General features: G+C 36.3%; 4 protein-coding genes across 5 annotated transcripts; all 4 read right to left on the bottom strand.

Moving 5' to 3' along the window:
• Window positions 1-49: 49 nt before the first annotated feature.
• On the bottom strand, window positions 50-5,841 carry LOC145913890 (flavin-containing monooxygenase 5-like). Its single transcript, XM_083001658.1, has 12 exons — window positions 5,474-5,841; window positions 4,884-5,055; window positions 4,469-4,552; window positions 4,243-4,358; window positions 3,854-3,996; window positions 3,205-3,290; window positions 2,828-2,954; window positions 2,154-2,342; window positions 1,619-1,769; window positions 1,175-1,278; window positions 935-1,033; window positions 50-436 (listed from the first exon to the last, which is right to left on the bottom strand). The coding sequence occupies exons 1-12, from the start codon at window positions 5,592-5,594 to the stop codon at window positions 221-223; spliced, it is 1,608 nt and encodes a 535-aa protein (XP_082857784.1). The 5' UTR covers window positions 5,595-5,841; the 3' UTR covers window positions 50-220.
• A 95-nt stretch (window positions 5,842-5,936) lies between these two features.
• On the bottom strand, window positions 5,937-11,046 carry LOC145913889 (flavin-containing monooxygenase 5-like). Of its 2 annotated transcripts, XM_083001656.1 has the most exons (12): window positions 10,893-11,046; window positions 10,459-10,630; window positions 9,974-10,057; window positions 9,748-9,863; window positions 9,447-9,589; window positions 8,838-8,923; window positions 8,594-8,720; window positions 8,135-8,323; window positions 7,593-7,743; window positions 6,873-6,976; window positions 6,615-6,713; window positions 5,937-6,346 (listed from the first exon to the last, which is right to left on the bottom strand). In XM_083001656.1, exons 1-12 carry the CDS (start codon window positions 11,011-11,013, stop codon window positions 6,128-6,130), a joined length of 1,611 nt encoding a protein of 536 aa, XP_082857782.1. In that variant the 5' UTR covers window positions 11,014-11,046; the 3' UTR covers window positions 5,937-6,127. The 2 variants fall into 2 exon arrangements, with proteins under 2 accessions (XP_082857782.1, XP_082857783.1); XM_083001657.1 differs by lacking the exon at window positions 5,937-6,346 and having other exon boundaries at window positions 6,641-6,810.
• Window positions 11,047-12,398: 1,352 nt separating this feature from the next.
• On the bottom strand, window positions 12,399-16,743 carry LOC145913592 (CD40 ligand-like). The gene is made up of 7 exons (XM_083001311.1): window positions 16,469-16,743; window positions 14,950-15,054; window positions 13,841-13,922; window positions 13,500-13,538; window positions 13,130-13,257; window positions 12,788-12,903; window positions 12,399-12,596 (listed from the first exon to the last, which is right to left on the bottom strand). The coding sequence occupies exons 1-7, from the start codon at window positions 16,613-16,615 to the stop codon at window positions 12,428-12,430; spliced, it is 786 nt and encodes a 261-aa protein (XP_082857437.1). The 5' UTR covers window positions 16,616-16,743; the 3' UTR covers window positions 12,399-12,427.
• A 2,725-nt stretch (window positions 16,744-19,468) lies between these two features.
• Window positions 19,469-22,304, bottom strand: LOC145914014 (uncharacterized). Its single transcript, XM_083001789.1, has 4 exons — window positions 22,115-22,304; window positions 21,283-21,474; window positions 20,600-20,809; window positions 19,469-20,417 (listed from the first exon to the last, which is right to left on the bottom strand). Exons 1-4 carry the CDS (start codon window positions 22,281-22,283, stop codon window positions 19,906-19,908), a joined length of 1,083 nt encoding a protein of 360 aa, XP_082857915.1. The 5' UTR covers window positions 22,284-22,304; the 3' UTR covers window positions 19,469-19,905.
• Window positions 22,305-23,380: the final 1,076 nt, after the last annotated feature.

The following is a 23,380-nucleotide window of genomic DNA, read 5'->3' as shown; positions in this document are numbered from 1 at the left end:
GCAATCCATTATGTAAGTCATTATGTAAGTCATTATGCAACACAGCCTATAATCAACTAAACAGAACATTTAATGAACGGAGGAATATTTACTTAAAATTGAGCACAAAAGAAAAAACACCATGTTTCAAAATGTTATCACACATTTTCACACAATTATCATTGATATAAAATTTGAAGAAAATTACACTACATAAAAAAAAATTAACGGGAAAATCATTTTAAAGCACTTGATACAATATTACACCTAGCAAAAGGACTATGAAAGCTGCTTTAAACCATGGAAACTTTGGTTTTGGTTCCTTGTACACACTTGGCCGAGTTTCCAATGGAAAACGGATCCGTTCCATTTGTGTCATGATCGTTTCTCGAGCTTTTGGCCATTTTCCAGGTCCCGTAAGTCGATATTGATATGGAGAAAGGATTTCATACAGAACCTGATTAACACAGAGTTTATTAAGGTTTCCGCATCGCCATGCTGCCCAGGCATATATTTGACGATGTAACTGCTGTGTTTATAATTTTGTGAAAGTGATACCACATAGTCCATGTATGATTGGAAGCGAGTGGGATTTGGCCACTTAAGTAAGTTGTAACAAGTCGATTCACACTAGTGTGCCCGCTAGTGTAAAAGCTAGCACAGTGCCACTGCAACAGCTGCACTGATGAGACCTTACAGGTCGAAACAGTGCGTCTACACACGCTGTCTGATACTTGCCAATATTATTATGGCTTTTTTTGCACATCGATTCACACTAATATGTTTTATTTGAAATTTTTTACTTTTTGGGTATATTTTTTTGGTAAAACAAACAAACATTACCTAAAATCTTAGCTGGACTTGATGTTATCATGCCAATTAATCCTTAGTGATAGTTATAAATGTTAAATATTATTGCTAACCTTACAAACAGAATTGCTTCCCCAACACTTACCTTGTATGCCAAAGCTGGATCATTCAGAAACAATTTAAACATGTTCGGTTTTACTCCAACTTGTTCAGCAATCTCATCCATATATACAGCGTAATCCACCTAGGTATCAACATTTTGTTTACCTTAAGGTGAAAATCTCTACTGTAAAAGGTTTTGTTGACATGTCTGACACAGTAGAACAATGGAATCAAATAGTTTATAAAACTTTATTTAATTGAGACTTAAATTATGCAGACCAACCTGTGCAGTGTGTCTTGGTGAATCATAATAGCGTTTCATCATTTCATCATGTTTTCTGTCAATTTCTCGATCCATTTCCATCTTGGAAGGCAACTTGGATAAACCTGTATCCAAAGTATGAAATATGGCAAGTGTAGTTTGGATTAAAAGCAACAATTCACTTGATTACCAAAATAATCAGGCATATAATGTTAATATTTTGTGACCATAATGTAAAACCAAATTGCTGAATATAATGCGATAAATATTAAAAAAAAGATTGAATTTTTTACTTGAAATAAAATACCCAGATAATAGTGCCAATATTAGTGAAGTGCAATTTAGTGTCACAAAACTGATACAGCTTATTGCATAACAAAATTTATAGTTAATTAATAATTTGGTTTGCACTTCCATGAACCATGCTTGCAGACTAAATGACATAAACTCAAATTAAAAAAAAACCTTTGAAAACTCTGGTGATCCATCTGGTCTGGAGTTCTGATATGGGGTTTATTGCCCCAAGTGGTTGAATTCCACCAATCACAGCCAAAGTACCCTTCTTGACACTAGTTGGCCACATGTGCTTGTACAATCGAGATCTGTTCTTCTCAACCTAGAAGATTGTAAAAAAAACATTTAAAAAAATCGTGTTAGAGTTTTCTCCTTCTTCTGGGTAATTTTTACTGAGGATTTTAAAAGTCTCTCTTCCTAGTAAAAAAAAAAATAATAAAAAAATCCATTATAGAGGTTACAATTTTGATTTCTGCTAAAATAAATGAATTCTGGCTCTATATCCCCGCGATTCCCGGTTTCTGTAGAAGCCCCGCCATGCAATTTCTAAATTTTTTGTCAAAGTCACCAATATACCTGGTTTATTAAATGTGTGCATGACATTATAAATTACTTTCTGTGACTGCAGGTTGGGCCACCCGACCCAAAACATGGTGGCTTTATTTTTAGTTTGCTATCATTACAAAAATAATACAACTTTGCCTACTTTTATTATTGAGTCGTCCAAGAATGGATAATCAAACTTGTAACCAGTTGCAAAAATAACCATGTCCACATCTTGATATTCACCATCCTCAAAAACCACCCCTGTCTCTGTAAAGTTTTTAATGTTGCCTTTTATCTTCAGAGTTCCACTCAGAACTCGGTTGGGAAGATCATCATTGACTGTTGGGTGCTGCAGGAAAAAAAGAAGTTTAACGTAATTATTTTGCTACAACCCACAAATGACATGAACAATCATTCAAGAAAAAGTATAACATTATAAATTGAAAAAAAATGTAGGAAAGAAAAATGTGTGTTTTTCTTAAACCAAGAAATCACCTGAACAAATGCTTTAAAAAAAGTTACGGCATTTTCAGTTTAATACAATGTACATTGATCATTCCTAAATACAAATCAATTTTTTAAATAGAAGAACTGATGATGTTGATTTAGTGAAAAATGTTTCCTAAAAACAACTGTATTTGGACATGAGGTCTTTTCAATATTGTAAATTTAAATTTCCCACCTGTGTTACAACAAATGGCTTTGAAACAAGTTTGATTTCAGGAAGTTTGAACCATCACATTAATATTCAAAAGCATGGTTTGTATTTTGCAATTTTTTTACTGTTACATCAGAACTTTTCAGCAAATGACAATAAAAATTACTGATATTTACCTGACTAAAAACCCGATGTTTAGGTCTCAGTCCATAAAGTTCATGGTTAAACTTTTGGCCCAAGATTTTTTCTGCACTTTTGTTTATAAACTCATCAGAGTAAAGCTTCTTCATGTATTTGTCATGCCTGAAAGTGAAATAAACACTTACAATATTTTAAAAAAGTTTCGAAAAAAAACAACTTAGTTTATTTCTCTGAAGTTTTGTCTGCCATACAGCAAGACTTTATCAGGGTTTAATGCTGTGATTCAAACCGCACAACATTCAAAAGCACAAACAAGAAAAAGGGGTATGTTAACACCGTTTGTAAAGTCATGTTAAAAACCAGGTTATGAAGTTTGTGGTTTAAGGTCTTGGATGATAAAAACACATATCACCTTGTTATTAGGATAGCATCCAGAGGCAATCCACTACCACTTACTCTGTTAAATATCCAAGATCCACTTCTTGTGCTGAGGAAAGTCTTTGAAACATAGTTCACAGTAAAACTCTGATGTATTTTAAAACTCTGATGTAAGTTTTCAAGCCAAAAACCAAGTTAGTAAAACACAACCATTTAATTTTCATTGAAGTCAGTCGGAGATTTCAGTCCCTTGGATGGAGGTATTGTAACGATACACTAACATTTAATATATTTTATTGTACATAAGTTAACAATTGCTCAGAAATGTTTATGATTGACCTCTAGCATTATGTAGTCAGCGTTGGCATGACAATATCACTTTTTTCCAATCGATACCACAGTTGTTACCATAACAACAGAAATATTTTACAGTTTTCCAATCACTTCATTTTTAAATTAAACAGAAAGTCTCGCCGCATGGCAAACGAAACGTCGTAAAAAATACAGTACGTTTATGCCAGAAGATCAGTACATTTTTAAGTACAATATGCCTGGCAGCAACAGGAATTTCATAAACAGAAAGTTGTCTTTTGCTTTGAAATTTATGATATTTAAAAAGTTTCCAGAAATAGCTGAAGGGATTACATAAGTAGCAAACATTTCCATTTAAAAAAAAAAACGACCTGTTTTGCAACATGACTCATTTCAACAGCAATGTCCCCACCAGAATTTCCAATCCCGACCACAACAACATTTTTATCTTCACATGCACCTGGTTTGCGATAATCATTGCTGTGCATGTACTTGCCTTGGAACTTTTCAATACCTGTTTAGTGCAATCATTACACAATATTTCTAAACATCTTGCTAGTAAACATTATGTTTATCAGTCACAATTTGTCGAACACCATGCAATAAGTTTCAACAAAAGCAAAATTCACATCTTACTATAAAATTTAGCGTAATTAATGCAAAAGATGCACAAAGAAATGTGATCGCCAGGATATCGTTCACAGTATTCTAGCTAATGCAAAAACATACAATAAACATAATTATGTGTCTTATTTTTCACCTGGAAATGATTCTAGTGGATAGTTGGGTATAGCATGATGACCGACTGCCACAATTACTCCATCGAACACTTTGCTACTTTCAACATTTGTCTTCAGATTCTTTACTGTGACACACCTTTGAAATAGTCGAAAATGTGATAATGCGTATTTTGCATTGTTAAAATATAACCAGTTTACAATCACATTGATAGAAACAACAAGTGAGGTAATATGTTAAATCCTCACCACTTTCCACTTTGTTCGTGGTCGTCAGTCTGTTTGCACGACAAAACTTTTGTGTAAAACTCAATGTGTTTTTCCAAACCAAAACTGAAAAGATACAAAATATTGACTTCATAACCAATAAACATAAGCCCTACTGATCAGGTTGCAGTGCTGTGCCAGCTTGGATACAACAGCACTGCAGGCTAACCCAGGGTTTTCAAACATATGGCCTGCAGACTTGTTGTGTGGTTTCCTAAGACAATTTTTCTTGCCATAAATTTGGACTATAGGTATTTAATGGTCCATTTTCAGGTTAAAATGTTTACATCCAATTTTCAACATACAATTAACATGAGGAATACACAATTTGGTATCCCCACAGTGCTGCCTAGCTAAGTGCATAAAAATTCCAGTATTAACATGTACATTCACTTACTGTTTGCTGTACATCTTGAAATACTCCATGATTTTTACGTTGTGCATATAATTGGGGAATTCTTTTGGAATTGGAAAGTCTGAAAAACACATCAGCTCCTTGCTAGTGTTTATTATGGTGGATTTATAAACTGTCGCTCCATCTTTCTTGTCTTCTTCATATCTCCATAAACCTGAGATTTAATGAAAAGAAAAAAATTTATTATCATGAGAACAAATAGACTGGACAATATTGCAGACACAATGACATGTTTTATTTATTTCAGATATGTCTGAAATCTAAAAAAAACTTGTCATTGTTTTTTTGAAATGTTGTCATAATTGTGACTAATTTCATTGTAAATGTTCATTATATTGATGTTAAATTTTGACATGTTTCAGTATCAATCTATTGAAAAGTGTGTACAACTGTTTTACACAACAAAACACAGACAAACTAGTTTGTCCGATATTTTTTCCATCATTTTGTCTGTTGTTATTGATCTGTAAACATTCGTAATATAAAACGTTCCAAAAAATTCAGACAAGTTTAGTAACCTTAAAGATGCAATAATTTGCTTATTTTAGGTCACTAGCAATGAAGTTAAATACCTCCAATATCTCCACTGCATTCATAACAAGTTGGCTCCAAACCATCTTCAAGGCATATCTTGGTCGCAGCAAGTCCACTTGCTCCAGCACCAATTATACAAACTTTTTTGGACATTGTCATGTAACTATGTATGCAGCCAGCAACAAGTTGCAAATGGAGGCCAGCAACCAAGTACAAAACAGAGTTAATGTTTTGCAAGGCAGACAGAATTCATGGCACTATTTAGCTTGGGTAAATACATGCGCATGTTCCCGGACACACAGCAAACAAACTTGAATTTGTTTTGTTTCCTGTAGAACATCAACTTCACCTATTCACGCCTGTACTATAATATTTGCCATTTTTTCACAAAACAAGTTAAGTTAAGGCTAGTTTTTCACCAATGGGTAGAAATTTTTGGTTTCATCAAATACTTTTAATCTCGCACCGAACTGATGATGAACACAGTTTAGTGTTTAAAATGGTAAAACAGCGTATAAAGCAAAATTGCCTGAAAATTGGACACAAAATTAAAGAAAACACATTCACAAGTATTACATTACACTAAACATGCAATTATGGTCATGACAATTAGAAGAAAGTTACACAAGAAATAAAAATTGCACATTTAGCACTAATACTTATTAGAGAAAACTGTATTTTAATTTCACTTTTCATCGAAGCACTTGATACAATATTACACCTAGCAAGAGGACTATGAAAGTTACTTTAAACCATGGAAACTTTGGTTTTGGTTCCTTGTACACACTTGGTCGAGTTTCCAATGGAAAACGGATCCGTTCCATTTGCGTCATGATCATTTCTCGAGCTTTTGGCCATTTTCCAGGTCCCGTAAGTCGATATTGATATGGAGAAAGGATTTCATACAGAACCTGATTAACACAATGAAAATGTTAATAAAGTTTGTGATTGAAGCTGATTCAAATCAATGGATTTAACTATTTGCCATTGTTCTCGGATGCAAGAAATGAATTTAAACTTACTTGAATCCAACACAATTTTTTGAGGTGAACAAAATTAAAAAAAGGATTCACCTGAGTGTGGTCGGAAAATGCATCAGATTTTTTATTGAAACTTTCCTTGTAGTATTAAATTAGATAATTTTTGCAAACAGTTTTGAATTGCTTCCCCAACACTTACCTTGTATGCCAAAGCAGGATCGGTCAGAAATAATTTAAACATGTTCGGTTTCACTCCAACTTGTTCAGCAATCTCATCCATATATTCAGCGTAGTCCACCTAGGTATCAACATTATGCTCCATGGCTCATTTAACATCAGTTAGAAATGATAATTTTAGGCATGAGGTTGTGTTGCATGTCAATAAAAGCTAATTGCTGTTGAGTTGATAAGGGTAAAAATTTAATTTAGTTGAATCTACATTAGCAGATTCACAAACCTGTGCAGTGTGTCTTGGTGAATCATAATAACGTTTCATCATCTCGAAATGTTTCCTGTCAATGTCTTGGTCCATTTCTAGCTTGGAAGGCAACTTGGATAAACCTGTATATGCACAAACAATAGAAACTGTGCCTTTTTTTGAAAAAAAAAATTAATCTCCAACTAAAGTTGCCCTATTTTATAAACTCTAATGTTGTGAACTGGTTCCTAAATTGTGGCAGAATCTGATCCATGCTTAGCATTGTTCAAAAGTGATTCTATTTGAATAAGATAATGATGATTATTCTATTGTGTGTAACAAGTTGACTTTAATCTGAGACATTTTGTTTCAAACAATTTAATGTTGCAAACTGCTTTAAAACGTTTACAATATTTTTTCTGGCTAAAAAGATGATGTAAGTTAAATGTAATAAAAAATAAATCTATGCACGTGTATTCTTTGATATTGTGTTAATCATGCTGCCAGTAATGTTTTAATTTTGTAGGACTGGCCATTGAAGGTCAACAGCAAGCTACATTGGAAATCTACAATGATTTTTTCTAAATTTTTCCTTTAAATTATGTTTAACACAGCCAGGGAAATATATTTGGTGAACAAGCAAACCTTTTATTTCCACTGGCAATATTTCAAATACTAAATGATACTTGAAGCACCACAAAACACACAAAAACATCTTGGTTAATGAATAACTGCACAGTTCACTAGGTTCAAACAAACCTTTAAAAACTCTGGTAATCCATCTGGTCTGTAGTTCAGATATAGGGCTAGTTGCCCCCAGTGGTTGAACTGCACCAATCATGGCCAAGGTACCGTTCTTAACACTAGTGGGCCACATATGCTTGTACAATCGAGATCTGTTCTTCTCAACCTACACAAAGAATATACATGAAATAGAAAATCCAACAGTCCCGTGGTTTGCAAAGTAATTATCGGCTAATTCCTTGAATATTCAGGCATTATCTTTAATATTACAGACATTTGACATTTTTTGTCATTTGATTCTCAACATGAATTTTAACAACCCTGGTCAAATCAGACAAAAACTGTATGTCTGACAATTCTATCTATTATATTTATTTGTGAAGTGGCCAGACAAGCTCTTTAGAACCTACAGCTACTCTAGCCATGCTTTTTATTGGTAATGATGATGGCAAAACATTTTGCAGACATAGTTTTAATAAACATGTCACATGTTAAGCTTTGTGTCCTCATTCTAATTTTTAATTCAACTAAAGTACAAGAAATAAATCTTTGCCTACTTTTAATATTGAGTGATCCAAGAATGGATAATCAAACTTGTAACCAGTTGCAAAAATAACCATGTCCACATCTTGATATTCACCATCCTCAAAAACCACCCCTGTCTCTGTGAATTTTTTGATGTTTCCTTTTATCTTCAGTGTTCCACTCAGAACTCGGTTGGGAAGATCGTCATTGACAAGTGGATGCTGGTTGAAGGGGAAAATACAAAGTCAACACAAAGATGGTGATAGTGATTTTTAACCAAAAAATTCCATGAAAATCGGTTAAGAAAAAAATACATTAGAATATTAATTTTAAAAGAATGATTTTAATCTATCTCTGACAACAAATAAATTTTGTTTTGTTAAAGTCAATTCACAAAGTGTACATACTTGCTTAAAACAAATTACCTTTACAAGCAAGGTGCAGCAATTGACATTACACGAAAACATAGAAACATAAACAGTGATGTTTACCTGGCTAAAAACCCTGTGTTTTGGTCTCAGTCCATAGAGTTCATGATTAAATTTATTGTTCACGATTTTTTCCACAGTCGTGTTGATTGATTCATTAGAGAAAAGCTTCTTCATGTATTTTGCCTTCCTGCGAAATGAAGAAATTATAAATTATGTGAGCTGAACATGATTGAAGATTTTTTGTGGAATAATTGTGTGCGAAAGTTAAACATGTCGTATCTTGTCTGACAAAATATGTAACTACCTAGTTGTAATGACGGCATCCACAGGCAATCCACCATCGTGGACTCTGTTAAATACCCAAGATCCACTTCTTGTACTGAGGAAAGTCTAAAAAATAAACTTTGTAATTAAACACTAATCGATTTCTGGTGTAAACACAAATTATGGCCAGTAAAAAAACTATTTGCCAGCACTTTCTAAATACTTTAGCCAATGACTAATGTTGATTTTATTCCGATCTTTCATCTTACATTTGCCCAATATTTAAGCATAAGATTTATTTGACTGTTGATGTTTTTGGCAGCCTTGAAATATTAATGAAAAACATTTTGTCGTTAAGGTGGATTCACAGCAGCGATGGGAGATGTGGCATGCATAAATGATTAAATATATTACATAAAATTAGAAAATGCAATTATCAGGAATTTACTAGTGTTAAAAAAATAAAATGTTAATATACAGCCTGTTTCAAGCATTTTTTCTTTAAAATAAAAATTGTTTGATTAGTTTATTTTCACAAATTAAAATTTTACTTTTAATTGTTTCATAAATAATGTTTTTTTTTAAATATTACTTTGATTAAATGAAATGACATCCAGCAAACATTTCCATTTGAAGAAAAATAACTGACCTGTTTTGCAACATGGCTCATTTCAACAGCAATGTCCCCACCAGAATTTCCAATCCCGACCACAACAACATTTTTATCTTCACATGCACCTGGTTTGCGATAATCATTGCTGTGCATGTACTTGCCTTGGAACTTTTCAATACCTGTTTAAAACCACACTATAATTTATTTTTTAACCACAAAGTTTTTGAAATATGTTTTAAAATATGCTAAATTATGTGAAATTGTAGTTTGTCCTAAATTTCAGACAGTAACTTTAGGGGATAGCAAGAAACATAAGTTTATGTATATGGCCTTTCACCTGGAAATGATTCTAGTGGATAGTTGGGTATAGCATGATGACCGACTGCCACAATTACTCCATCGAACACTTTGCTACTTTCAACATTTGTCTTCAGATTCTTTACTGTGACACACCTTTGAAACAGTCGAAAATGTGATAATGCATAGTTTGCATTGCTACAATATAACCAGTTTACAATCACATTGATAGAAACAACTAGTGTGGTAATATGTTAAATCCTCACCACTTTCCACTTTGTTCGTGGTCGTCAGTCTGTTTGCATGACAAAACTTTTGTATAAAACTCAATGTGTTTTTCCAAACCAAACCTGGAAAGATAAAAATGCGATTTACCTGGTGTTGCAATTACAACTGTTCCTTGGTAACAGAAACAACAATCACAAGCAGTAGTAATTTTTCTACTGTTGTATAACAATAAATTACTTTACTTGCCAATAGAACGAACCAAAACAACCCCAATCTTGTAAAATATCAAACCGTTCTTAGGTGCAAAATACTTGAAGGGTACAACCTTGAATAAAAAGGCCAAACTTGTGATGCAGCCTGTTTATGTACTGCAGCCAGTTAATAGGATTAAAGATGGACGCAGTTGTGTTGAAAACGTCTGCTTAATATGCCAAGCATCTTAGATTTGGCCTTCTTATTAAAATACATTCACAATTTTTTTTAGAGCACAATAATCAAATATTAAACTGTACATTCACTTAACTCTTTGCTGTACATTCTAAAGTACTGCATGACTTTTGTATTGTGCATATAATTTGGGAATTCTTTTGGAATTGGAAAGTCTGAATAACACATCAGTTCCTTGCTGGTGTTTATTATGGTGGATTTATAAACTGTCGCTCCATCTTTCTTGTCTTCTTCATATCTCCATAAACCTGAGATTTAATGAAAAAAATTCATCATCCTGAGAACAATAAGACCGGACAATATTGCAGAAAACAATGACATGTTTTATTTGCTTCAAAAATAATAAAATATCTCCACAAACTGGGAACTAGATGAGAAAATTTAAGTAATTTTTTAATGTTATCAATCTGTGCATAATCAAAAAGCAAAAACTTTCCAAGTACAATTGTCCTAAAAGAGCCTTCATTTTGTCATGTTAGGTTGCTACTTATAAAGAGTTCAACCACATACCTCCAATATCTCCACTGCATTCATAACAAGTTGGTTCCAAACCATCTTCGAGGCATATCTTGGTCGCAGCAAGTCCACTTGCCCCAGCACCAATTATACAAACTTTTTTGGACATTGTCATGAAACAGTTTCTTAACTAATTCACACTACAAAATATATTGATCTGAGGTAACAAGTGAACATTTTTGAACAATCAGCATTTATAGCAGAAGCACTTGTTAATCTTAAGTAAATATGTTTGCATAACCTATAGCTCCACTAAAATAGCAAATAAACCTTTTTTTCTTGGTAAAAATGGTTTCTCTCCATGAGGTCCACAACATCCTTAGTCAATCTGCATTTTTTTACATCAGAATTGGTTACAGACTGGAGTTCGGAGTAAACACAAACCACTTTAAATTCAGGAGTTTAAATGCATAGGCCTACATTCGATATTCGCCATAGGTAACATAATACAAGTGTGTGCAATGCATTGCAAATAACGTCATTGTCAATTTTTTATGATATACGCAATAAAATGAAAACCTGTACGACGAACGTTGGTTTGTCATCGCAAAATTTGCAAAAACAACCTTTAATCAAAATACGACTTTTCTAATCTAGTCGTCAGGCAGACAAGTCCCCACCTAATTTCCGCAGAAATCATTGCTTGTTGACAACCAAACTCCAACCGTACATTCACTCATGTATATATACTATGATATATGTGTGTATATTTATTTATTAATATGCTGCGCGTGTTGAACTTCGTGAGCTAGTTTCAGCGCAAATACAAAACCCCCCAACTGTAAACCTCGTCAGTATTTTAATTGTGTCCAACTTTTCCAACACGTTCGTGCATAAATTACTGCATTCGATAAGTAAAGTCTTGCATGATTGTTGGAATTCTTTTAAATTGAAGAAAAACAAAGCAAAATTAGGCAATGTTCACAGACCGCTTTATCATCAAGTGCCAGTTCATGTGTTGCTTAAATTTAAATATCAAAATGGAAAATCTTCGGTACACCTGTGAGCGGCCCATGCAGGAAAAAAAAGAGTTTTGAAATTTAACGAAGTTTATTTTACGAACTACTGCAAATGTACAACACAAGAAAGAAGAAAGTTAAAAAAATGACGTACCAGGCCCTTTACTGCTATCTGACGGAAAAAATAATACCAGTGCTTATCAAGCAATACTTTCGGCTACGTTCAATGTTAACTAAAATTTTCCATGACCCCAAACAGTTGAAGAACTATTAAGGAAACTAAAAGACGATAAATAAATGCACTCATTTACAACCAAAAGATTTCCACGCTAACTCAAATAATTTTTATATACTGTAGGATGACGTCACTAATTTTGTGACGCGTTTGTTCGGTGAAGCGGAAAATCAGGGGACAAAAAGAAAGAAAAAAAATGGAACTTTATGAGAATAAAGGCAAAACGGGAAATAGATACAAAAACACCTCGACCTTTACAGACAACAACAACAACAACAACAGTAAGGACTTGTCGGCAACCGAATGTTAGTGGCACGTAACTCCCATCCACGTGTTTATCTTCGAAGAAAAGCGACTCCAAAAAAGGTGTAGGTCGGTCTTTCGTCGTAACTTGACATGGTCAAAGTGACCCTCACGTCGCGTACTTTCACATATTGACCTTGGTGCAAATAGAGAACCCCCCCTACACTAACACTGTCCGCTGGAGTGAGTTCCGAATTTGCCCTGTGGATAAAAATGTAGCTTTAAAAACAGCATTGATGAACTTTTCGATGACGTATTGATGAACTATTCGATGACGTATTGATAAACTATTTGATGACGTATTGATGCACTTTTCGATGACGTATTGATAACCTATTCAACAACTTAGAAAACGTGCGAAAATTTATATCACATACGTAATCACTACGTACTGTTGTCTGACAACTGACGTCATCAGGTTTTCTTCCACTTCCGGGTTCGTTCTCTCATAGACGCGACGAACAACTTGTATCGCATTGTTCCTCAGTCCAACTGTCCTGAAAGTGACCTGGAAAAGCCAGCGGTGGATTTTGTTAAAAAGGGAATGCACATTTTGATATCAGGCGTTTATCAATTGTTAAAGCTTGGTTCCTCTTTTTAATATCACTGATATGTACATAATATTTGCAAACTTGATTTCCAGTGGGGGGATTTCGGCTTAGAATGTCGGTTAAATGCGATGTGGATAAAAAAAAGATAACCACAGGTCTCTACTGTTATACTATGAACTTTACCTGTGCGTAAACGTAGTAGAAACCGCTTCTGTTAATGTAAATCTCCTTCACCGGTCCATTATTTGGTTTGGTGGACATTAAACAAGATGAAAGTGGGGAGGGCCCCTTCTTCCAGGAGAAAAATTCATCTACACAATAGAGATCGTATATTTAAGACGCCTAAAAAGGCCAAAGCAAATAATTTAGTAAGTCACAAAACAAATATTATAAAAATTTATATCCATTAATATTTCACCACCAAGAACGTTGTAAAATCAACTTTACGCTACTATGTCTTTTTATACAAATGCATTCACAAAAGCGACAGGTTACAACACGGTTGACCACATTTACCCACAGTTGTTGGTTCATTCAAGGGTCAAGTACTCACCATTTGGTTGGGATGCTTCTCCCACAAGATGACAAACAGCTGTAACGAAAAAAAAAAGAAATAAAAAAGTGCGAAGGATTGTGGAGATGACAATGGCAGAAGTAGGTTTTTATGTGCTGGGGTAATTGTGACAGAGTTTTTCTAAATTTGAAATAACCGCCCGAGCATCATTTGAAATACGTATGAAATTGCCCAAAGCATAAAATATTAGCAGACAGTGTACGTTGATTCAAAGATGTACGCAAGTTATCATTATGACAATAAAAGTTTCCCATAAATAAACAATGCGAAAAAAAATTAACGCGTCACCAGTAGATGGTGCCAGGGAGTCAAACGCTTACGTCTGTTTCTGCCGGCTGGCGATCTTTTGCTGCGGTATTTTTTGTCCGGCGTTCCAAAAATATCGGATGGAATTTCGACGCCCTGCAATTGTTACTTGCGTTATTTTAATTCATTATATACTAAAATGCGTTAAAACTAGTTGTTATTTTACTTACACCATACTCGATTCAAAACATCACGTACTCATTATGGTTAATAATTGTTTAATGAAATGATTAAATGATATTTGAAAATGATTAAGGAACACGTGCAGTGATATTCAGTGTAATGCCAATGAACGTCTATGGTTAGACTGGTTGAGGGGCCAAAGGAGCCAAAGGCGCTTATATTGGCCATGACTCCTCCCAAATTTGTAAGTTTAGGATTCATAAATTTTTTTATAAGTGGGAAATAAGAAAAAAAAGGTTAAAAACTCTGATCTAAAATGTTTCATGTTTTTTTTATTCTTGTTTTACTTAAAAGAACGTTTTGTCGTTTACTGTTTCGAGGGGGTGAAGTTCCAAATTAATAACTTTTACTCGCTCAAGTCCATAAAATATTTCGCCCCACTAAAATTTCAATCCGCCGTTACCTCCCAGGTGAAGAGTGAGGTCATATTGACTTTACGTTTTCCAGTTCCTGGGATTCGGTTAATTTTTAACCCGACGCAATTTTGCGGTTTACCGACGGCGAGAGGATAGTTTCCACTTAACACGCTAACGCTACTAACTCGCGAGTAAAGTTGGTTTAAAGCACGGTGAGTTGTAAATACCATAGCTGGTGTTGAATGCGACCATGTGTTATAATGTGGATTTCCTGGTGAAGCTGTGATTCTCACATCGCGGTTTGTTGGAAAGTTAGCGGAAATCGAGCGTTAAATTTCGGTCACGGCTGCGAAAATCATGGAACTGCAGGTGGAAAATTTCGTGATGATTGTGTTACGCATTGATCTATGCTGAAGCACAATTCTAACTCTAAGAGAATCGCCAGTACTTCGTCCAAATTCACATCTGATGCATTTAACAAAAATTTACACAGATTAAAACGGAACTTAACCGATAAAAATTTTTAATTTGAAACTAAATTGGTTGATTACTGCAACTTGGAAGGGAGATAATTATATTCACACCGTTCCATCTGGTGTCCCGTCTTCATATTCGTCTCCATCACTTTCGTGTAGAATGAAATTTTCTGCCTTTTCCACTTTTTTTACTTTTTTCTCCAACTTCGTCACCTGAAATGATTAAATTACGAACTTCGTGGAAATCACAAATTTTTCCGGGTTTTAAATAAGAAAAAAATCTGCATAAAGTTTTAGAAAAGCGAATACAAAAATAAAATGTAAATTGTTGGGTTTGGTCGCCGTTAAAACCAAATTTACAAAGATTCAAAAGTATTTTTACCCAAAAATGTACAAAGCAATTAGTGGCAATACGCGATTTGTTTCGTGATGTGTAGCAGAAGCGATGGGCAACATTTTTACTTGGATTATTTTTAACCTGAAAATTTTTGTGTCGGACCAACGCATGATGTTAAACGTGGTAAAATAGAATTGAGCCATTTTGTCGGGTCAACCCAGGCACAAAACCGCAACAAGTTCACCCTCAGCATTTGAAACCGAAACTAGGAACTAAGTTATTTTAACTTGGGAGACAGCAATCAGCGGTAAACGGTCACGAACTCCCATCTGTCAGGATTTAGGCTATGCGTCAGGATTTAGGCTAAGCTGAAATTGCCACCTACATAGCTATTATAAGTAGTCTTGGGTTAAGAGCAGTTATTTGTGCAGATTGCAGGGCTTACTTCGTAAATCTGCGCATGTATTTGTGTCCAAACCTTCCCACCACAAATACTTTTCTTCTATTTTCGTGTTTCAAATTCATTTTGTGAAAAGGGGCGCATACCCCCTTAGCATAACGCGCGCACATTAACGCGAAAACCTCAAAACGAAATATGACAACAAGCTGCATTGCCATTGCAGCAATATTAAACCAAAATTATGAAAACTCATTTTTTGACATTTGTTCGTTATAACTTGCGAATGTTTGCAAATGATTTGATTTTTTTATATTGCTGCAATTGCAATGCAGCAGTCTTCCGCAGATTTATTTGCAAGGGCATTCAGTGACCATTTTTGCTAGTTTTTTGCAATTTTAAAATTTTGCAAACTTATAATTTCGCAATACGGAATCCGACAGATTTCTTACAAGAGTGGAAACGTTTTTAGTGGCGTTGGATGCTGGAAAATGAAGTCGGCCATATTTGTCGCATGGCCATTTTGTTTGATTTGAGGAAGAGCTGCTGTTTCTTTGAAAAACTTACTTTGCCGTAGGTGATTAAAAATTATATTGCATTATTAAACATATTTGATGATTGCATTTACTACACAACTCCCAAACCGTCATGTTTAGCAAAAGAAAAGCAATTTCCCGAAAACCATACAAATGTTTCCAATATATTTTATGCAAACAACATAGTTTTAGCGTAATTTGAGCAAACGTCGACATTGCCAAATTGCATGTCAAAAACAACAAAATTTTAACAAGGTCAGCAGACTTTAAAGTTCTCGAAATCTTTCTCAAACCAAAGCGCTGTCGTTTTTCACCACTCGTGCTCGCAGCCTCACAGCCTCACAGCACAATGCTTACCTTGATCAATAAAAACACGTTGGAAATGATCAGCACAGCCAAAAGTCCCCCGACCACGACCCGGGCCACGTTTCCCCTGCGGGGGGCGTCCGGTTCCTCGTCTTCGACCAAACGAACTTTAACATCGTCGGAAACTTGTAATTTCATTGTTATCGCCCGGTGCTTTTCCACGTACGTTATTTCTGACTCGGAAATCACCAAGAATTCGGTGCTTTACGCAGAGTCCAGCAAACGCCCCTTACACGTCTACCGATCAACAGAGGAATGCCGAGCCTACGCATTGTCTGCGACCTTTCGCTGAGGCCCCAACACCTGAAAAAAGCCTCACGGAGCTCGTTCGATAGGCTTAAATTCACTCTTACCGGTGCACGTGCTACTATGAAGCAAGGGTACGACCTGCACGAATCGTTGTGATAATCTAAATCATGAAATTGGATTCAAATGAGCTGACAATGCCCTGCTTCTGACCCCTAATTGTCCCCTTGCACGGTCCGATGAGGTTATTTGGGTCCATATGGGTGTATATGGGTGTGGTGGGGGAGATAGATTTCTCGCGTATATCGGGTTCCACAACGCGCGGGTCACGTTTGTGTTTGTGTGCGCGACGTTACGCGGGCAACGCGCTCCCCAAGTTCGATGACTCGACATTTACAATTGTCGCATCACAATGGGTGTCAGGGAGCAACTCCCCAGTCGTTCGACGCGCAACGCTGTCAGACCCTCGGCTCGAACGGCTTGTTTGATTTGGAACTTCGATTGACGCACGATGACCCATTCTATGCAAATGCGGGTGGTTCGAAAACGATTGTTACGCCACAAACCCTGTTTCGATTTTCGGTTTTTATCAAAACAGTGATATTTTCGAAGCTTTTGTTCCAGAATTTATCTCGATCTTCTTAATTGTTGCCTCAATAGCAACCGATTGTGCGCCGCTCACAACGCGAACAACTTCTGAAGGAGGTGCTTTGGAATGCCGCCTTCAGCGGGGAGACGAAAAGGCGCGACATTTATTCCAATAATATTTACGGTCGGATTGGGGATGGGCATTGGGTTTAGCAAGAAGTCGAGTGAACAATGACGAGCTTTTTATCGATGTTGGCTTGACATTTGGAACAATACACTAATGTGGTGGCCTTCCCATAGTTAGGTTGCAAAGCGACGTTTTCTCAAATTACCAACACAGCTGTCATAACACCTGGAGTCTAACAAATATATCAAACTGTTTGGACAATGCAATTCAACCGGATTTGCGGCGACCTTTTCTGTGGTGAATTATTTGCTAATTGTGTGCTGCGTTCAGGTTGCATAGTGCTGCAGTGGTTGCCCCTTTGCAGTTGACAACACATAATTGCAGTCATCTCAACCTTAAAATGCGGTCTCTGTTCGTATGCGTTGTGATTTTAGTTGGGGATTTTTGAAATCTGATATTGTTGACCTGCTTGCAATGCAGTTGTGTGCTTGGCGTTACAAGTATCCGCGTGTTGGAGGTTACCAGACCGAACAAGGTTCGAAGAAGTAATTATGTAATTTGATTTAAAGGAGCTCTGTTGAACTATTGTGATCAGTGGGACCCAAAGATGATTGCGCTTGCGATAACGCACACAACACTACAACATTACACAGTGAAATAATATAGCATATATATTCGATTGTAATAACATGTATTTACCATAATCTGACAAAACAGGGGTTTTATCCCAGCACAGCTTATGCTTTGAACGAAGAAAATATTACAAACTTACGGAAACAAACGTACATGTTTACACGTGCAGTACATCTTCTTTCCTTAGCCGAGGTGGAATGGGTTCGCATTGATCAAACGTTTACGGCGATTCCGTTTCGTGTCCAACTATGAAGGTTGAAACGTTTAAGCAGATTGAGCGTAATTGTATTTTTCAATGGCGTAATTCCAGGTCTAGACTTTGCAGTCGTTCCCAGACTATTTTTACAAGGTCAGCAAATATTTTAAACTTTAACGGTTCTCATTTAAACGTTTTATTACCCACCACTAGTTTAACATACAACGCCTTGCAAGCGTGTGGAAATGCAGCAATGCAAAGTGTTCAAAATTTTGCCTGTGTAAAAAGTAAATGATGGCGGATTTTCAAATATTTAAATCAACCTGTTTTTAAAATCACACAGCATGTATTCATGTCCATTGCCAGAAAAAAAATTATTTTTTGTCACACCGGGATTCGAACCCAGGATATCCTGGCAACCCAACGCGATCAGGTTTATTTCTTAGTGCATGGTCCGGGCGCTGGAATGGAAATATAAAGGTGATATGACTTTCTTGCGACGCGTAGTGTGCATTTTCTGGATTCTGTACATTTGGTAGGTGGGGATAAAGAGCTGTGCACAATGCCCCTTATACCAGGAAGAAAACTTAATCGGGATTCGTGGCCATGATACCGTGGGAATCCGGTGTGGTAAAACAAGGATTTAAAACAAGAATTACGAAAACAATTAACTAACTTGAAGGGGTTTCACATTAACTAGTGTTTTACCCAATATGTGAGATTTCCAATCAAGCAATTTTATGCGGAAAAAACAAAATTTGTGTAAAATGCCGAGTTTATGAACATTATGTACTCGATCCACTTCCCAATGTTGTGTGTCTTGATAATAATGGATTGCCTATGGACGGATATGACTGATGCTGGTCGGTTTAATACAGACTCCATAGTTTTAAATGTTTCTATATTGTCTTTATCAAATTACTGACGTCCGACCTTGTCATAAACATTCATAGGATCCTATTTTGCTTTTCCTCAAGTTGTATGTCTTGTCAATTAAAACAACCTTTAAAATGAAAAGAAATAGACCTATGGTTCCACCAGTGCTGCAGATATATAGAACAGGGCAATGCTTAAGTTTGGATAACGCGAATTTTCATCTGATTATTTCTCAAAACTTTATTTTGTGACGTTCTTATCACAATATAAATAACATAAAAAGTTTGCTTCAAAACAGCAACCTGTTTGTTTTGCATTGTTTGTCTAATCTTGAGTTTTATTCATGCGTCACAAAAGCAGACAATGCGCGATTGTGACGAATGGCTGAAGTACCGTGTAGAGTTGCGTCACAAAAGCATAAGAAACATATATAAATTGCAAAGAAGGCAATTTTAAGGCGAAAAGTAAGTGTCCGACAAGACGATAGTAAACTTTATATATATACACATAAGATTGGTTGAAGAAATATAATCATAAATTAGAAATAAAGTACCAAGAAAAGATGTACAACACAAAAGAATTTCGCGACCAAAAAGCCTCAAGCAAAAAGATTGACACGAACCAAGTGTACACAGAATGAATGAATTGAAATAATAGTGAATTTCAAGTGAAACCAATTAGACAAAACAGAAAAACATTTATTTCCACAAACAGTTAAAGCTAGGAAGCCAAGTACATTAACGTTTGGAAACCCTTTCTTCTTTACACATTAATTGGACCATGATCTGTACGTTTTGTCCAACAGTTCCTCTTGGGTTTGTATATAGGCTGGTAGCTTTCCAAATCCTTCTGTTGACTTAATTCTCGGCACTTTTTCCAGGCCAATATAACAACTACAAAAGTGCACAGAGCAAATACAGAGGTGCAGGCTATCAACACAGCCAGATCATAAGATGATCTCGGTGTTTTAATTTTAACCAGCACTTCTTCTTTATCCTCATCTTCGGCAGGTGGCGCTGGTTTTCCTGTCACAGCATCCAACAGCGCCCCCTCTGGTTCATTCTGTAAGTTCATGGTGTCGGCAGATGGCGCTGCGGGGCGCACAAACGGGTTTTCGACGGTGTGATCCAACCAACCTTCTTCAAATACGTCCAGGTTTATTTCGTTACTTTGTGCATTATCTGGTTGACTTTCTTCATCCAAGACAATAAATTCTTCGTACTCTAGCGCCCCCTCCTGGCTGGTATCAATGTCCAGTATTTTTGCAATTGGATCTAAAGTTGAAACAAAACGATATTTATTATTTATTTTTCCGTGTTGTTGTTCTATTTCATTTCCCCGCTTTTTTTTATACAGAACTGATAGTGTAATATGCAACCAAAACTAAAATTTCCTCGCTGCAACATCCCTGGATAAAAACCACCAATTTATATACCGCCATCAAGTGGATTCGTACCTGTGTAAAAAGATACAGATCCATCAGGAGTGACCTTGGATCGGAGTGGAGGAGCTGAATGCGGAGGAGAGGAACGATGGATGCACCAGTGGGTGGTCGGAATCTCTTTCTTAATGCAAGCCTTTACAGTGTAAAGTCCAGCCTGCCTTGAGCTTCCAAAGCAGTAGGAACATGTCTGGCACCTGCTGAAGATTTCATCCCAATATGTTCCTGTAATATGGGTAGTTGGAGTTGAGAAACAGAAAGTAGTTGAATTATACCCAGAAAGTAAACAATGGCGACCTCATATAGTTTACGGTATAAACGTACAATGTTTTATAGAAGGAGGGTTCGATCTCCATTTAGAATTCGTCGTTTAAACAACTTTTATTAGAAAATAAAAAAACTCCACAATTTTTATAAGGTCAGGCCCCTGTAATATTGGTGAGCAGAGCTGAGGATCAGAAAGTTGTTAAGTTATATTAGAAAGTCATGAATAGCAACTTAGTGCTGGATAACGAGGGTTGGAAGTTTTGATGTTTTACAGTTTTCCCGTTCTCTATAGAAATCGTACTTTAAATCTATTTTTATGTTGAAATACTGAATTTAGCTGTGACAAGGGTACACTGGAAAACTGTATTTGGACAAAAATAGCACAGGTTAACGGATCTCTGCAAATATCGTTTCCACAACATTTCACATACCAATGGGACATTCGCCACACACGGTGTCGCTAGAGGGCGTGCATTGCTTGACGATCTGACGGCCTCCGCATGTGGAGCACGGGTAACAAGGCGAACCTCTGTGAGATCGACCGGTTGAAAATGTTCTGCCGGCCACGCACTTTTCGCACACCGTGTCGTTTTTCTCTGTGCATTGTACGGCCACACCCCTGCCTGTGAAAATGTTACAGGTTGAAATATTGCTTTTATTTTAACAATCTGTCCTTCTGACACATTTAAACGTAACTTTTATTGACCGACAGCAACGTAATATTTGTGAAATATTGCTGTTTAACAAATATTATGATCACATTGACAACCACAAAATAACATTTGTTTGCCGCTACGACAAAGATTTTGAGTTTTTTTGTTTCAATCGAGGTGTTGCCAAACAACAACGCAGCCAGAATCCGTAGAGTTAACGCGGTATTGAATAACTGTGTTGCGCGAAGTTGACTCGAAGGTATCGTGTTATCAGTGTCACATTCCTGTGTAAAAGGGAGGCAGACTCTCCAAGTATCGGGTTATGTAAAATCCCCATCACGCCACATTTGAAACGCATGTTATGTTGACTGTGGGATGTTCGAGTTTAATCAGCAAACCGAAAGCAATACTCGGGTACGTTAGTTCACCTTAACAACTTATATATTGGCTTCGTCCCTATTTATGACTTCTAATATAAATTACATTCACAAATGACTTAGAAAAATTGCAACCAATGTAAAGCTAATATTTTAACAATACAATCGACAGCGATATTGTTTAGCGCAAGATTCCATGGCTTGCAATGCTTAAGAGTTAACCAAGGTCTCACCAGGTCCACAAGTGGAGCAACTTTTACATTTTCCCGTCTTAGGGTTGAGATACTCCTTGTAGCTCTGACAGCTCCGTTGAGATCGGCGTTTTGATTTTGCCGCCGCCGCCGACCCGAGCACGCCGACCATCAAACACAAGCACAGAAACCATCCCACAAGTCGATACATGCTGATGTTAAAAGTACGACTACTCCTGTACAATATCAGGGTTTAATTTATGTTTTTTTTTCGATAATAGTTGGTTGCAATGCATGCAACCGTCTCGCAGAAATACACCATTGGAAAGTAATCTGTAGCAAGTTCAATCGACGAATAAGCAATCAACCAATAAACTTAATCTTATAGACAACGTGGTTTGAATAAACGCGCACAAATCGTATTTTAATCTTCACATTCTAGCCCAGGTTTTTCAAACTGGGATCGTTGTTCACCAGCACCGTCGCGCTATGCTACAAGCTTTCACTCCTATTTCGAAATGCTGCATTCGCCTTCTTATATTGGGATGCGACATTTTTTCGTTGTGGCCCGGAGCTACTCAGAGTGGTTTGCGTCCAAAAAAATTCACGTCAATCAGCGTTTAATAAACGCTGATGAGCGCCGGGTGAAGTGATGATGCAACTATTTAAAATAAAAAAAAACACGAAATTATAACTTATATTAAAATTATCACAACTTACATTACAATGTTTCCTTTGAAAATAACGCCACAGATTGCCTAAAATCCCAATTAGGACCGATAGTGAAATGTTTAAGTTCCGGCGACACACAAAAAACGTCACTTCAATCTTTGCTTTGTAATTATCTAACTGGTGGATTAAAAAATGCGCACATGTGTTTATGCAAATCATTGATGTCCAATTGCATTCACAACTTTTTTGCAAATTTCTTGCCCAACAAATTTATACGCTTCAGTGAATACAGACAACTTTATTAAACCTGACAAGACACGTAGGTTCGATTTCATATTGGTTGGACCGCAAAACGGGAGTTTAAAATCCTGGAAACTTGAAACGAGCAGTTCATAAACTAGTGTTCAAAATGAATTGCTCGGTGTCGGCATCGCTTCTGTGTTGCTGGCCAAGTACCTCATGGTAACTCGATACGGGGCAACCTTGAAAATCAGAAATGCAGAAGCTGTGTAACCATCGCACGAAGTTAAAATCAATACTTTTCCAGCAGTTTGACCGGTTTTCTATGTAAATCTTTCAGGTCAGACCGTGAATCACAGCGGTCGCTTTTGATTCACGGAACAAATCTGGAACTAA

This window comes from Ascidia mentula, chromosome 9, assembly GCF_947561715.1.
Source record: "Ascidia mentula chromosome 9, kaAscMent1.1, whole genome shotgun sequence".
NCBI classification, from domain to species: domain Eukaryota; kingdom Metazoa; phylum Chordata; class Ascidiacea; order Phlebobranchia; family Ascidiidae; genus Ascidia; species Ascidia mentula.
The sequence above is the reverse complement of the archived record's forward strand: the minus strand, read 5'-3'. Positions and strand labels throughout refer to the sequence as shown.

Excerpts from the sequence above, each read along its gene's own strand:
- LOC145913890 (XM_083001658.1), bottom strand. The coding sequence starts at position 5,594 with ATGACAATGTCCAAAAAAGTTTGTATAATTGGTGCTGGAGCAAGTGGA. Across the intron at positions 3,997-4,242 it reads TCCACTAGAATCATTTCCAG|GTATTGAAAAGTTCCAAGGC; the intron begins GTGAAAAATAAG and ends TGCACTAAACAG. Across the intron at positions 1,770-2,153 it reads TGGACGACTCAATAATAAAA|GTTGAGAAGAACAGATCTCG; the intron begins GTAGGCAAAGTT and ends ACAATCTTCTAG.
- LOC145913889 (XM_083001656.1), bottom strand. The coding sequence starts at position 11,013 with ATGACAATGTCCAAAAAAGTTTGTATAATTGGTGCTGGGGCAAGTGGA. Across the intron at positions 9,590-9,747 it reads TCCACTAGAATCATTTCCAG|GTATTGAAAAGTTCCAAGGC; the intron begins GTGAAAGGCCAT and ends GGTTTTAAACAG. Across the intron at positions 7,744-8,134 it reads TGGATCACTCAATATTAAAA|GTTGAGAAGAACAGATCTCG; the intron begins GTAGGCAAAGAT and ends TTCTTTGTGTAG.
- LOC145913592 (XM_083001311.1), bottom strand. The coding sequence starts at position 16,615 with ATGAAATTACAAGTTTCCGACGATGTTAAAGTTCGTTTGGTCGAAGAC. Across the intron at positions 13,923-14,949 it reads ACGGGACACCAGATGGAACG|GGCGTCGAAATTCCATCCGA; the intron begins GTGTGAATATAA and ends TAACAATTGCAG. Across the intron at positions 13,258-13,499 it reads AGAAGCATCCCAACCAAATG|ATGAATTTTTCTCCTGGAAG; the intron begins GTGAGTACTTGA and ends TCTATTGTGTAG.
- LOC145914014 (XM_083001789.1), bottom strand. The coding sequence starts at position 22,283 with ATGTATCGACTTGTGGGATGGTTTCTGTGCTTGTGTTTGATGGTCGGC. Across the intron at positions 21,475-22,114 it reads TTGCTCCACTTGTGGACCTG|GCAGGGGTGTGGCCGTACAA; the intron begins GTGAGACCTTGG and ends ACATTTTCACAG. Across the intron at positions 20,810-21,282 it reads GTGTGGCGAATGTCCCATTG|GAACATATTGGGATGAAATC; the intron begins GTATGTGAAATG and ends CCCATATTACAG.